The 14,898-nt window shown below is 46.7% G+C and overlaps 1 protein-coding gene across 1 annotated transcript in view; it reads left to right on the top strand.

Annotated features, from left to right (window-relative positions):
• Positions 1-14,898, top strand: part of LOC122399792 (lachesin-like) — a 139,485-nt gene that overhangs the window by 112,260 nt on the left and 12,327 nt on the right. The window contains exons 6-9 of the mRNA XM_043400754.1: positions 2,247-2,375; positions 4,908-5,192; positions 5,473-5,535; positions 11,216-11,371. Of these exons, the coding sequence (XP_043256689.1) occupies positions 2,247-2,375; positions 4,908-5,192; positions 5,473-5,535; positions 11,216-11,371 (633 nt within the window). The remainder of the gene's footprint in view (positions 1-2,246; positions 2,376-4,907; positions 5,193-5,472; positions 5,536-11,215; positions 11,372-14,898) is intronic.

Here is a 14,898-nt window from a genome sequence, read left to right as displayed (position 1 = left end):
GGCTGTTGATTAACGTTTCGTCTAATCGACCCATTAAAAAGGTCAGGCTGTGTCGCAAGAAAAGTTGTTCCTACCATGGCGATTCTTGTTTTTTAAACGGAAACTCGTGGACGAGCGTTACGGAATGCAGAGAGGAACGCGTCGCGACGCGAGGCGACGCGACGGTTCGAACGTTATCGCGGCAGTTGGTAGTCGGAAGCCACGAAATTCAGCCAGTCTCTCAATAATTCGTGCGCATCGATCGGCTGCCTTGGCGGAGGCTGACGTTCCACCGAGTGTCGTCGTGTCGTACACGTGGAAAGGCAGTTTGGCAGCCAGGGCATGTGTCTCGTGAAAGAAACATCGTCCGTCCGTTCCTCCCGTGCCGCTGCCACCGCCACCCACACCCACACCCACACCCACACCCACACCCATCCCCGTTTCTCTTTCCCCGACACCTGGCCCCGCTCTAATGGCGACAGGGGTTAATCGCGACTAGGAGGCGAGTAAAGCCGGAATAAACCCGCGTAAAGATTTATGAACGTGCCGTGAAAAGAGGAGATTGCCGGTTCGGTCGCGCGATTTCATCTGTCCGCTCGGGATTCGTCTGGCTCGTGATTGTTTTCAAAAGAGAGACCAACGAGGACCTCTGACCACGGGGATGGTTCGAAAATTCATGGAAAAAGAAGCTCTACGATTATTTTGCGACGACCGAGTACGAATCATTTCCGAAAAATGAAGCTCGTTCGCTTTTATACCGACCATGATATCTACACTTTTTTCCAGTAATATTTTAAAGAAACATTACATCACCTTTTATCGAATAGTAGCTATGCTATAATTACAACTGTTAAACTATGTTTGCTAGATTATGTTTTAGTTTTTTGATAATATTATACCAAACAATCTATCGGTTCCGAACAACGACCTACCGTGATCCGAGAATTCCCTTTGTAAAAATGCAACCCACTCTATTTCTTCCTTTCTACGGCATCACATCATTTTTCTTCTCTTAATGAACGAACGCGGCTTCTTCCGAACAAAGAACTCATTAATTAGAACGCTCCTCCCACCAGATACATATTTATGAAACGAAGCTAATTTCCGTCCTCGAATGCAATTAAACTTATTATCAATATCGCGTACTCGGGTAAAACGACGTCTGCGAGGGCAAACGATATCACCGTTAGCTTTGTACGGGCAACGAATGCGTTGGTATTCGAGTTAATGAACGGCTCGAAAGAACAAAAACGAGCTTTCTTTATGTCCTTGGCGAGCTGCCTGCCAAAAAGAAGATTTCATTTCCTCGCGGCTCCAACGATCACGACAACGACCACGCTGATGATAATAATAATAATAATAATTGCGAGACTCTCGCGATCGACCATCAGCCTTTATTTTTTTTTTATTCTTTATGCGTAACGAGTACTCTCGGTCCCTTGGATCGTAAGGTGAATCGCTGCCACGAACCTAGTTTTACGGATTCGTTAATTTCATCGGAATCGAAATCACGCGTCTACGTCGGCGGATTTGATCGACGAGAGATACAAAGGCTCGCAACGCGTCAAGGTTTCGTAACGATTTCGAAACTGCAAGACGACTTAACGACACGAAACGGGAACGACGAGTTTTTGATATTCGTCCCGATACGCGGCACCGGCACCGCCACCGGCACCCGCCGCGCCTTATTCTTTCCTTTAGCAGCCCGTTTACAGCTGCAATTTCACCGGGAACTTTTATCGTTGCGGTAACTTTGCTTAACGCAGAGTTGCGCGAACGTTGCTTAAAAATTATTCGCGCGACACGTTGCCACGTTAAAACTATTTCCAAGAACCATGGGGAATTGTTGACAAGTTTGCTTCGCGTATGAATCAGCCGTTAATATTCGGAAGATTCTTTTTTTGGACGAGTTACGTTTGGTTTTTTCCTTGTAAATAGAAAAATGGTCGTTGGACCACTCTAACCCACGATTACGGCCCTTTTTCTCTTCCCGGGACGCGTACAATCGCTCTTTTCTTACGCAGTATACTCGGATAAATTGATTCCAGTAGAAAGTAATATGTAGTAGGTACATAGTAAACCGAAACGAAAAAGCAACGTTTCGTTTAAACCGAGAAACTTTTGCCGCTAAAACGAATGCCAAGTTACTTTTTCGAGGATTCTGTTTCTATGTACGTTGACGTCGAATCCGACTCTGTTTATTTGTTTCGGCGGTACTATATTTGCACGCTCGACCGGTCCGAATCAATTTCTGCTTTTGGTTTCAGTGAATTTGTACGATGGCGAGCAATTAAACTTGACGAGGATCACGCGCAATGAAATGGGCGCGTATCTCTGTATCGCGACCAACGGTGTGCCACCAACAGTCAGCAAACGAATCACCGTGGACGTCGAATGTGAGTAAATGTTAAGATACACGGTATTATCGAGCACAGAGCCTCGTACATCCTATCAGCGTACTCGATACGCATCGCATTTTTCGTTTACGATTCTTTTTACTTTTCTACATACATACATATATATGTATACTAAAGTCGTATCGAGTATCGTTTTATCGATAAACTTTGCGATATTTGTTGAAAACATTAAACGGACGGATATCTCGAGTACGAACGATTAACTTTCTATTAAATAATTGTAAGCTTCTATTAGTTGGGACAACGAACCACCTTCTACTGTACATACATGTATAAAGTAATTCACGCTCGTAGCGTGACGTCGTCGACGAGGCAGAATGTTATGTACCGTCAACCAAAACACGGATTATCGAGAGTCGACTGTGTTGTTTAAATTTCATTGTACGAATCGCAGGCGGTCGGGCCCGGTGTGTACGATCCGAGGGCAAAGAAGGAAGGAAGGAAGGAAGGAAGGAAGGAAGGAAGGGGGAATGATGGGAAGGGAAGGGAAGGGAAGGGAAGGGAAGGGAAGGGTCGTCGGGCAGATGCGCCGTTAGAAAAACCCGAGGGAAATACCGGGAGCTAGCGCGAGCGTCCCGACGCTCCTGGTCATTTTTCCCTTTTATGCGTTCCATTCGTTCGTGTCGCTTGGCGTGGCCGTGTGCGTACGGAGGAACAGCTCGACGCTGCTACTGTCCTTTGAATATTTAGAAGGGCGCGGACATATTTTATTTAGAGTAGCGAGAAAACACTGCCTTCCGTCCCGCTCTCGAAATACTCGCTCGAGCACTTTTCTTTCCCTTCCACCGGTACCATCGCGTCGCGTCGCGTCGCGTCGCGTCGCGTACCGTCGCGACGCGTATGAATAATTTTCATCCGTTTCCAGATATCTCGACTCGCGAGCTTCTTGATCGTTGAATATTCGTTGCATGCAACGCGGCGTAACATGCAGCCAACAGGCTAATATCTCCGGAACTAAAACGAACAAGATTCACTTTTCCAAATAGTTGCTTTCGAAAACGATGCTTACGTAGCGAAAGATACGAGGCAAGAAAATTGTTTTATCGTTCCGTATCGGGCTTACTTTGGCCAATACACACGGTACAGTTTCCGTTCGTAACGGATCGGCAGAAATTCCGTATCCTCTAAAAGTCTTTGCACTGTTTTCATTTATGTTTGTCTTCTACGGGCGGCGCGGCGAGGCGCGGCGAGGCACGACGCGGCGTCGTTTCTCGTATCGATCGAAATCCTATGCCCGGGAAATGTGTGGTTCCACTGGTTAACGACGCAAGTAGTAAACATCAACGTCCCGATTACAAACAACGAAACGGAAGCGTTCCGAAAACTCGACCGTTTCTCCAAGATTAAATATCATTTTACCGGTTCGCGGGTGGCAATGTCCATGGTTATTCGATTGCTGTGCGGGAAACGTGATTTCATTTTCAGGCAAACAATCGTTCGAAGGAGGACAGTCGAGTCGTCGGCTGTCCGTTGGAAAACATTGAAAAGAATATTCTCTTTGCTCCTTAATCCCTAGTATACCGAATAGATTGAATACGAGAGAGCTCCGTTGCGTAAACTTGCAGGACGAAATGGCTGCTTTTTTAAAACCTTATCTTCAAATCGCACACAAACGTGCGATCGTTTGGTTAGTTTGAAATATCAAGCGGAAGAAAAACTGTCGACGGCGCAAGATAAAGGAGAGACCCGATGGACGTGGGACGTAGATAGAGTCGATGGTGGTAAATCGAGACAAGTATGCGTTAATTAGGGTCAGCGCCGGCAATTTGTGGATTTGTGGGAAGCCTGATGCATACCACCGATGGCTGCTCTCGAGAGATACCGTGTACTGTGCGTTATTCGTCTACGGTTAACCTCGTTCGTTTGTCGGTAGTTTTGTTCCCGCCTCGTGTAAATCTGCAGAAACGATGTGTTTTTTAATCAAGGAAGAAACTTTCCCTGTCAAGTTTTCTTCGTTTCGGTGGAATGAAACTACAGAAGACATCGTTCAGGTTATTTTACACGATGCCAGGTATTTGGTACAATATTCACATTTCGAGGACAAACAGTCGGTTTCATCGGCCCTAGCCGTCGTCGTTTCTCGTTACAAAGAAACTTGGTAAGAGGGTACACGGGGAGAGAGAGGGAGAGGGAGAGGGAGAGGGAAAGGGAAACCTTTACCTGGCGGGCAATCGTCGTCTCGAGGCTTACGAGTACGATTACGTTAAACGGCGCCAGAAACGTAACGACCATCTAATATTGCTTCGTTTCGTTCGTAACTTTGTTTCTTCTTGCCAACCAAGATATACGAGACTCTGCGATCGCGGTGTTGCTAGTTTGATCAAACGATTTAAATAAATATAAATACGCGACAACAGAGATATACATATGGAGTGTAGATAGCTAGTAGCCTGTTTAGCGAACGTGGCTAGAAATTTAATCCTTGTTCCGAACGGTGTTGATCGTTCGTTCGTCGACGAGCCTGATGACCGGGCTGTCGTCGGCCATAACCAACCTCCATTAACGTTAAAGTTTCGCCGATGATCTTCGTGCCAAGTCAACTGGTTGGTGCACCAGCTGGCACCGACGTAACGATCGAATGCCACACGGAGGCATATCCACGCGCGATGAGCTACTGGTTCCTCGGTGACGAGATGATACTCTCGAACGAGAAATACACGACCATCATCATGGAGAACAGTTATAGGGCGCACATGAACCTCACCATCAGAAACCTGCAGACCAGCGATTTTGGAAACTATCGTTGCATCAGTAAGAACTCGTTGGGCGAGACCGAGGGCTCTATCAGGTTGTACGGTAAGACGATAAACAATTGCGATTCGATTTTATTCACAACAGTTTGTACACGCTCGAGACTTTTTTTAAGACGAATAGAAAAATCAGATTGTACGAGCTTCGTAACGTAACGTTCGAGTAGCTGATAATAGAATTTTAGAAAGTAAATTTTACTTGGGTCGCGTCGACGATATACACATACATATACATCATTCATGCCTGAGACGAATCAGGAGTGACGCAATCGAGAAACGGTGAAAAGGGTGTCGAGTTCTAAAGGCGACCAACTTTTTTATTTCAGAAATTCCGAAGCCATCCGCGGCGCCAAAGGCTACGGAGATCAAGAGCAGCGCCAACAAAGAAGGTGAGATCCAGATCGAATAGATAGATTGCGAAAGGTTCGAGGGCCGAAATCGATACCACGTAGGTCCTCTCCGACCACGCTTCCCTCTTCGGCGAACTCATTATCCGTATTTTATCGTGAAATCGCGGACTGGTCAAGTTGGCTCTCCTCGCGTTTACGAGAACGAGAGGAAGGAGAAGAAAACAGGGGGCTCGCTCGCAGGCGACTAAAAACAAACGGTAAAATTGTATTCCTCGGGACCCGCATGTTATTCGAGGGGAAAGCAAGTGGAAAAGTTGGGGAAAGGCCGTGAATTACGCCCGGTGGCTTGAATGGCCATTCGAACGATCATTAAGCGACATCGAGCCGATGAGAATAATTTAGCGAGAGATCGAGACTAGTTCGAAACAACTCTTTTTTAGCGTCTCTTTTTACGCTCGATCGAAATACCGGCTACGAGTCTGAGAAAGGAATGGCGTTTAAGCGTATCTCTCGAACGTAATCTTTACGTCAGCTGGGCTGCTGGTGTGGTGTGGTGTGATGTGGTGTGTGCACATTGGCGAGTGTATTATTAAAGCGGCGCGAATAACTTGGGCGGATGCCTAGGTCAGGTCCCTGTGGCTCTGGCCCCGGTGTTCTCGCAGCGAAACCAATCTCAATATGCTGCATTATTAACGCCATACAAGGCTCGGCCACGACGGTATTACCGCCATTAAGCTTCGCAATTTTACCTCGCAGCCCTACCTGCCCGGTAACCTGGATTATTGTTATACCTTGCCGGTTTCGCCGTTACCTTTCATCGGGTAATTGCGTGCCGTGGATTTTCACTTGGGACACGATCGTTGTATTTCGACTTGCCAGACCACCGAACAGGTTCGATCGCGTTCGCTTCGAAATGTAATTTTAAACCGTTTCCCTTGGCGGGATGCTCCTATCGAAGCAATTGTCTCGTCTACCTATCGGTTTTAACGGGACACGGACTTTTTCAAACGCCCGATGATTACCATCCATACCGTTCGATAAATTATCTACTCGAAAACGCGTATAACGACGCTTGACACGTTCCGTCCTCTGTTTCGTGGAAATCTTTATGCAACTGCTGCACGGTTTTATCATAATGCCTGCTAGATGATCGACTGCGGCGCAGCTACGGGAAACTTTTCCAAAGTTCCTCGCCTTCGTGGCTCGAAATCAATCTTAATATTAGCGAATTATTAATGATCCGACCAGGATGCGCGATAACTCACCAACGGGACGTTAAGAGCCACCAAGCAGTTTCCAACGGGACCACCGAGTCCCTTTCCACCTTATCTGGCCAGATAACATTCCAAGCGGAACCAGCTAAATCGAATCTGATATACAGGGTGTTCGGCCACCCCTGGGAAACAATTTTAATGGGAGATTCTAGAGGACAAAATCAGACGAAAGTCAAGGATGCTATTTTGTTGATCGAGGCTTCGTTAAAAAGTTATTAATAAAATTAAATTAAAAAATTTCAAATCGTTCTAAAAAAATTATTTTCAATTGCAGCGGTCAATTACAATCATTTTTGGTTATCAGACATACCCCCGAAATCCTACTCTGTTTCGAGAAAAAAATTCATTACCGAAAATCTAATGTCTGACCATTCGTTTAGACGTTCTACTGAAATTTCGTACGGATCTTTAAAACGTCATAACTTCTGAACGGATCGAAGGATTTTAAAGTTTAAAAAAGCAAATAACGCGTATTTTAATGGAGAATATGTAGAAATTATAAAAATATTGAAAAAGTTGTTCCTTGACCCCGTAAACTGAGAAAAACCCCATAAAAATGGTCCAATTTTCAAACAGCCATAACTCTTACAATAGTAAATGGATAGGTAACATGATTTTGCCGCCTCGATCTCTGCACAGGAATATTTTGTCGACGCGACGCGACGCGACGCGACAGTTGGACGCTCTTTCGATAATTCACCAGGCTCTTTGGAATCGATCTCTCGGTTATTTCGGCGCAGTGACCCTCCGCGAATCCCGTCGAATATTTTAATTTTATATCGCGGTATTACATCGCCGGCTTAACCGGTGACCCAATTAAGCGCATTTAAAATTCAATTACTGCTGTCCTGTGAAGAGGAACGTGAATACGCGAGCCCGAATTGCATCGTCCTCGACAAATTTCTCACCAGCTCGCATTCGCTCGCAAGACAATCGCGATATCATCCGGAAAACCAAGTCGAAGAAAATTTAAACGCAGCTCCCGAGCGGAATTTCGACTCGCGTATTATTCCGAGCATTCGGTCCGCACCAGCATCTAGCTAAAATTAACGCTTACCTACGTTCTACACGTATTTACATTTATCGATAAACGCATAATATGTATATGCAACGTAAATGTATATCGGTCCACGTACCGATAAATTCTTATTGCAAATTTTGTTCTATAAAGCGGAACTAGCAGGAAAATCTCCGCTCCGCGGTGCGGTGCGATGCGGTGTGGTGCGGTGCGGTGCGGTGCGGTGCGGTGCGGTGCGGTGCGGTGCGGTGCGGTGCGGTGCGGTGCGGTGCGGTGCGGTGCGGTGCGGTGCGGTGCGGTGCGGTGCGGTGCGGTGCGGTGCGGTGCGGTGCGGTGCGGTGCTGGCCCCCATTATTTATACGAGCTTATAACTCGTTGAACGCGTCCCTAAATCTTCCTTTCAAAAAGCGAACTTTACGATCGCCTGAAATTCCCTCTCTCTCTCTTGCTCTCGTTCACCATCGTTCTCCCTCCACGTAGACTGGAGCTCGTTCTCGCCGAAGGGTTGGGATTAGCCCCCTGAGAATATACGATATTTAATAATGCCTCGACACACTAGTTGCCTCTCGGGACACCCATCGATCCTAGCAGCCGTAATTAATTATCGCCGAGCAAGGAGGCTGGAATTATTTCTGGCATTAGCCTCTGGGCTACGGCGATGCATCCTCCTTCTGTTCGAGCATCGTCGACCAACCAAGAGGCTGGAAAGATCGTTTATCGAATCTGTCGATACGTAAACTTTGCCTAAGCGCAACTCTAAATGAATTGCCGAATTAAAATTTCACGCGTATAAGGAGCGACGGTGTTGGATAAAGGTAATACAAGTGGTGCACGCGTACAAAAGATGCCGGTCCGGTCCGGTCCGGTCCGGCCGACGAAACCGGATGAAATACGACAGAAGGTTGTTTGGTCGCGATTCAAAGGAAAACTATCCCCGCGAGTAGGCGCGCGAGAATATGCTAGCTAGAATATGGTAGCTCGAGGCCAGGTATATTGAAACAGGATGATGGAGGGATGGAAACGAAAGATGGCTACGAAATAAACTTTTCCAGCTGTATTTAAACTTTTATTCGAAAACTTTTTAGCACCTTCTCTACCGTCATCGTCCCGTTCTCGTGGATCGCGGTTGTTTGCGAGACCGGGCTTAGATTTCCGTACACCGAAAAGCCCACCACCTTCACCGTGCAGAAACAGGCAACGTCCGTGGGAGGAAAGCGAGACTAGGAGGATATCGGAGATCTCGGAAGAGAATTAATCGAGTGGATGGTGCTTAAAGACGCTCGCCTCTGTTTATTTTTAAACGTTCCTTACGACGGCAGAGGGACTTGTTATTCGCAGCCAAAGTTTCCTCTTGCACCGAGAATTAATTATTTCTTGTCTCGACTCTTGGCGGGGAGTCCAATCCGGGATGCTTTTGAGAAATTCTTAACGAGCCGGCGAAAATTTCGCGAAATTCTCGACCTCCCCCCCACCCACCCGTGTAATCGGTGCATCGAACGTCTTGCTATTTTCGAGGAAACGCAAACAACCGACAGTACTAGTTGAAAATTGCAACTATCGCGCCTGCCGCCCGATGCAAACGGTTACACAACTCTTTTCGTTTACGTTTTAATGTGTTTTATTCGTGTTCGTACTCGTTTAACCAAATAGGAATTCATTTTTGTTGATAGGGAGATTTCCTAGAGACCTTCCAACAAAGAAATACGTAGCTGGTCCGTTTGTACGAACGGTGTACACCGTTTGAAAAAATGTCCAACGGGGTTGGTTACCTCGCGTGGCAAACTTTCCACGTTATACAATCGTACAGCACACACGGGACCGGTTTGAATATTCCGCTCGATTATGGGCGTCGGAAATAAGTGGCGAGCCATCTTACCGGGTCGCGACTCTCTATAAAGGGTAACGATGTTATATAATGGTATACGGGTCCCGCGTCGAGCATGAATTCGAATTGCACCCTCGGTTGATGCGCGGTATACAGAATTACCGTCTAAGTAAAGTTTCGATTTACTCTGTGCAAAGATTGTACAGTTTCGAGCTGGCTTTTCATAATAATGGCCGACAGAGGTTGTTGCGACGAGAGTTACGAGAGACCGAAAAAAGTTTCAAATTCGCTCCTGTCCGAATCTCTACGTAATAATACTTTTTTGATCAGGTACTGGATTGATGCGCGGCTCGTTTAAAACGCTTCTTCTACTCCGTTTAAATGAGGAACGTTCCGAAAAGCGATCGAAATTCATTGTACGATACGGTCGTAGAAAAACGATTAAAATGGTAAAGAGACAAAGGAAGAAACGTGTCCCGTGTAGCGTGAAACGGTTACAATGGTGGGATTCGAAACGATCGAATCGGTTCTTCGTGGGCAGCTTTTTTCCCCTATCGAAGCATCTAGATCCTCTTTCTTGCTCGGCGGCCGGTGCGGCGTGGCGTGGTGCGGCGTGGCGCGGCGCGGCGCGGCGCGGCGCGGTGAGAGACCAGTTGGTGGTTGGTATCGAACGCAACAAGTTGAACTTGGCTCGTTTTCAAAGAAGCTGTCGGAATTCATCAAACGGCGTGTAGCTATTTTAAACGTGTCTCCTCTCGAAACGAGACGCGGCGCGACAAAAGGGGATCCAAGACCGTAACTCTTGGTCGTCCCGTCGCTTTTCGAATATGTAATTCCAACGCGACGTCTTTTTGTCGATTCGTTCGCTCTACGATTCCGAACACACGGATACAGAACCTTTTTACGACTTTGAGTAAGCTGAAAATAAAAATTAGAAAGTTAGAGGTGAACGGCCCGTGGCGCACCGTGCCGCGCCACGATCGCCAGGTGCCAGAGAATAAAACTCGCTCGGCAGTTTCGCAGTTTTCAAACTTCAAGTCCCTCTCTCGAGCGCTCTCCGACAGCTACCCCCGACGATAGCTCTCTTAACACGTTTTTATAAAGTTGTTTTACCAACGACCCTCAAAGTCCTAGCATCCGGAAACTCGACGAAATTCTCCTTACTCGAATTGAAGAAACTCGATATCGATATCGATGTCGATGTCGATGTCGATGTCGATGTCGATGTCGATGTCGATGTCGATGTCGCGATATCGGATTAACGATCGGAAACATCATTTCGATCGGTCCGGCGTTTGTTAGATCTTCAGGTCGGAAAAAGATTAAAGAAACAATGGTGTTAGGAGGATGGCAGGATCGCGAAATGTACTCGATACACGTGGTAACTGGAGCGGAAACGGTGCCCTCTCGTGGTGTGAAACGACACACTAGAACGGAGAGAGACGGGCATCGAGGAGGATTAAAAAGTAAATAAAACGACGGACGGAAAAGAAACACGTTTAAAACGAAAAGACCGGGAAATGAGGGAGAAGGAGAGGGGAACGGCGGAAGGAACGGAGAGAATGGCTGGGTTGGATGAGAAAGGTCCTAATCTATTTTCAGGACGACCGAGCACGCCGTCACCAGCAAAAAGGCCGACCACCGTCTGGCCTTCCTCGTACAACCCCTACTATACGAAAAGGACAGAGAGGCCACCTCCCCCGAGCGAGGAGAGGGTCGAGAGGCCAGAGCAGAAGCTACGCGATGCCCAGAGCACAGGTGAGGCTTGCATTCTCTCATCTGGCCCTCCCTCTCCCGGCTCTTTCTTTCGTTTCTCTCGTGTCTCTGTATTTTTCTCCGATTCTCTCCGATTTCGTTCGCTACCGTGCTGCCTGCTGCTGCTGCTGCTATACACGATCTCGCGAGCAAAAACCAACCTTCTCGAACGCGATCGTCCCATTCTCCCATTCTTATACGCCTTGTTTTCGACTAGACGCCGCTAAACCACCGTTTAAACCATTTCCAAGGAGACCCTGATCCTCGGACACGTAACCGAAATCGAGGGACGAGTATTTGATTTTAACATGGAAGGTGTTATCCGCGGTCACATACTTTGAATGAAAATAACGTTCTTTGCGCGATCGGTTGGTCCCGTTTTAAACAATCCCTTCGATCATTTCACCCTTTGAAAGGATAGAAGACGTTCTATAATGCACTCGACTACTTTACGGCAACCGGTAGTACACGATCGGCCGCCGTTTTGACGAAGCACAGAATAGATGAATGGATCGTTAACGAGATAACGAGCTTTACTGAAATGGCCCGGGAAGCCATTCCGTAGTTGCGCCATTAAATTCAAACAGGAACCGTGGCCCCGACCGAACGAAGCCCTTAATAAGACTTAATTTAGTTCTTAATGAGCAATGTAAGGCAGAGTATTTATCTTAATAGCCAATGAACAAAGCGATACGTTTGCCTGGAGTGAGAATTTAGGTCCCGTCGTCGATGCTCGATCCCTTTTCTTTCCCTGGCCAAGCTGTTTCGTATTTCCATCTCCGTTTCTTGTAGTCACCCTATAGTAATATCGCATATGGCTGGCGTCCTTTTTTTCTAACCCAGACCAAAATTCCAGTTTTCGGTTCGTATACACGCGTACATACTCTAGAGAGGGAGGGGAATGAAGAGAATATTGGAAAAGAGTAAACGGCGTGGCTCGTTGAAGCATTTACCGTTTCGTTGTCGCGATACAAATGGTCCCGCGCGCACGGGCCATAAAGTATTCTCGAGGGTGTTATCACGTGGCGATCCGTGTCACCGGTGAACCATCGTTTCTACCATTTCCCATTCATTTTCATTCATTAACGGCCGTTAGCGGCGTGATATTTCACCCGGCTCGGAGAAAAATCAACGAACCACCCAGAAATCTCTCGATTAGCAGCCAAGTTCTCGTGGATTACCATCCTCGGGGTTCGTTGTCCGACGTCCCTTCTACGAAATGCAATGCAAAACGATCCAATTCCCGATCAGAGAATTATTAGTTGATCGAAACATGGTTGCATTGGATTTGCAATATTTTTCTAAATACGACGGTTTCGGTCTTCCTGTAACTAATTAATTCCGGCTTACGGTTGCAAGTGGATATTATTTCGGTAAAATTTCATAAGCATAACCATACGCGTTGATTACTTAAAGTTAAAAATCGTTGGAAGAGGCGAACGAGTATACATACGTCGAGTCCATCTATCGTTATAGAAAGTGCACGTAACTCGTGTGGTCTGCTGGTCTTATTTCATTGTCCGGTTTCCAGTACACGATCGAACCTGACCGATTGTCCGTCGTTTAGACTACGTTTCCCTTGGGGAAAAGCAACGAAAAACTGACGGCGATGTTCGCGATATTGCTGCGCGAAAAATTCCTCGTACGCGTGAAAACTCGGCCGAGGGTCACCGGGCTTATTATCTATGTAGTAAATTGCGGGACAAATTTCTAGAAAGGCAGAAAATGTGCAAAAGGTGGTTTCGATTAGGCGTGTGTTGCTAATCCCGTTAGTGTACGTAGAAATTGAAATATTCGTGTGGTTGGTTCGCGATAGAAATCCGGACGCGCGTAAGAAACAGCCTCTGTAAATTGGAACAGTGTCGAAGAGACGCACAGACAGATAGAAACCCACGGGCGTCGTAGCCGGTGCTTTGAAATATGCATGGACATCCCTGGGTACGTTTAGTAGGAAATTACGTAGGAACAACACGCGCTGCCTCTATAGCGCGCCGTTAATATTAACTACACGCCTCTCGAGTATTATCCGACGGGGTAGTGGAAACCAGGCGTAGCCACCTGCCGGTGGGGAAGCCCTTTTAGGGTGCGTACGAGGTACAGATCTTCTGTGGCTCGTGCAAGGGAATTCGGTAACGCGAAACGCGAACCTCGCATCTTTGCGACAAACCAACCCTCGGAATCCTAAGCGCGAGGTGTTCCCCGTTACCCCTTTCCCGTTACCCGTTACCCGTTACCCTCCCGCGAGCTGTTAGTCGATTAATTAGTCGACAAATTGCGGCTTTTTCCACGAGCAATCCTAACCCTCTAACGAAACGTAATTGAAGACCCCGAGCGTGAGGTGAATCGAAATTTGTTGGACGATGCCCCGGTAAACCTGGCAAAGGGAAAGGGGCGCCGGGAGGAAAGAGTAGCAGAAGAAGCTTTGGGACTCGATGTAGACGAACGAGGAATAAGAAAAAGTAAAGCAACGGTTCTTCTCCCATGTCGATTGATACAGTCACAAACGACGAAAAATTTACAAACTAGACGGTTATATAATTTATAATATAATTATAACTTTTTTTTAATCCGACTCCCTTACTGTTCGTCGCGTGTACAATAGCCTATTCACGCGTATTAAAAATACTAAAAGTTTGGACGCGTGCAGTTCCGAAACTATTAGCGTTTTATTAATTATTAAGGTATTGTTAGAAGCGGCAAAGCCTCCCCTTTAAAATGGCTTTTCGTTTTTGACGATCGGACTTTCCGTTTTCGAGATATCGTAAGTTATATAAAAGGTAATTTTTTTTAATTGGACTATCTCTGTCTTCGTCTTGAGCGTCGGACCTCTTTGTCGCACGTGCATCGTGCTGACCTACCCCACGAACGTGACTGACGTGACCTAGTTTCTCGGGCGTAGTATTTCCAAGAATTTACTACGCACTGTTTACTTTTGATGCGCGCGCGCGCGCGAGAGTTCATTGATCCCGCGCTTCCGCATCTGGCCAGCGCATCGACTTGAAACTAAAATCGCTATATCTCCGGAACTAATTAAGCTATCGACTCGTACGACCTCTCATTTTAAAGGGTATTTCATCCCCTGTCCGATGACTATATCAACTGCTATATTGTATGCTGTCTTCTATGTTTATTTTGCAATTTAAAAGAGAAAAATAAAGGAAATTTTTTAAAAATCGACTAGAAATGTCGAAACAAAAGAAAATCGAGCGATCGTTCGTTTGCTTTTCGTCGGTCGAGCTCCGTCAAGAAGCAACGAATCTTCACAACCTCCTACAGACCGAATTACTTGCTCTATGTCGGCTGTTTGCTTCGAGACGCGTACCTTTTGCTTTTCCTCGCAATTTTCATCCTGATCCGCGCTTTTCCTACTTTCCTCGAGTCGTTCCCGCGTTTGCTCCGCGTTAAAGAATATCTCGCGATTCCCCGTACGCTCGGCTCTCGTTAACCGCCGCGCGATCCACCTGCTGGCTCGATAACCGGCTAATGTCTTTTATTTACCCCATCGACCCGCGTTGCCACGATTTTCACGA

Source organism: Colletes gigas, unplaced genomic scaffold (assembly GCF_013123115.1).
Source record: "Colletes gigas isolate AHSC1104 unplaced genomic scaffold, ASM1312311v1 Colletes_gigas_Sc00015, whole genome shotgun sequence".
NCBI classification, from domain to species: Eukaryota; Metazoa; Arthropoda; class Insecta; order Hymenoptera; family Colletidae; genus Colletes; species Colletes gigas.
This window is presented reverse-complemented; position numbering and strand designations above follow the sequence as displayed.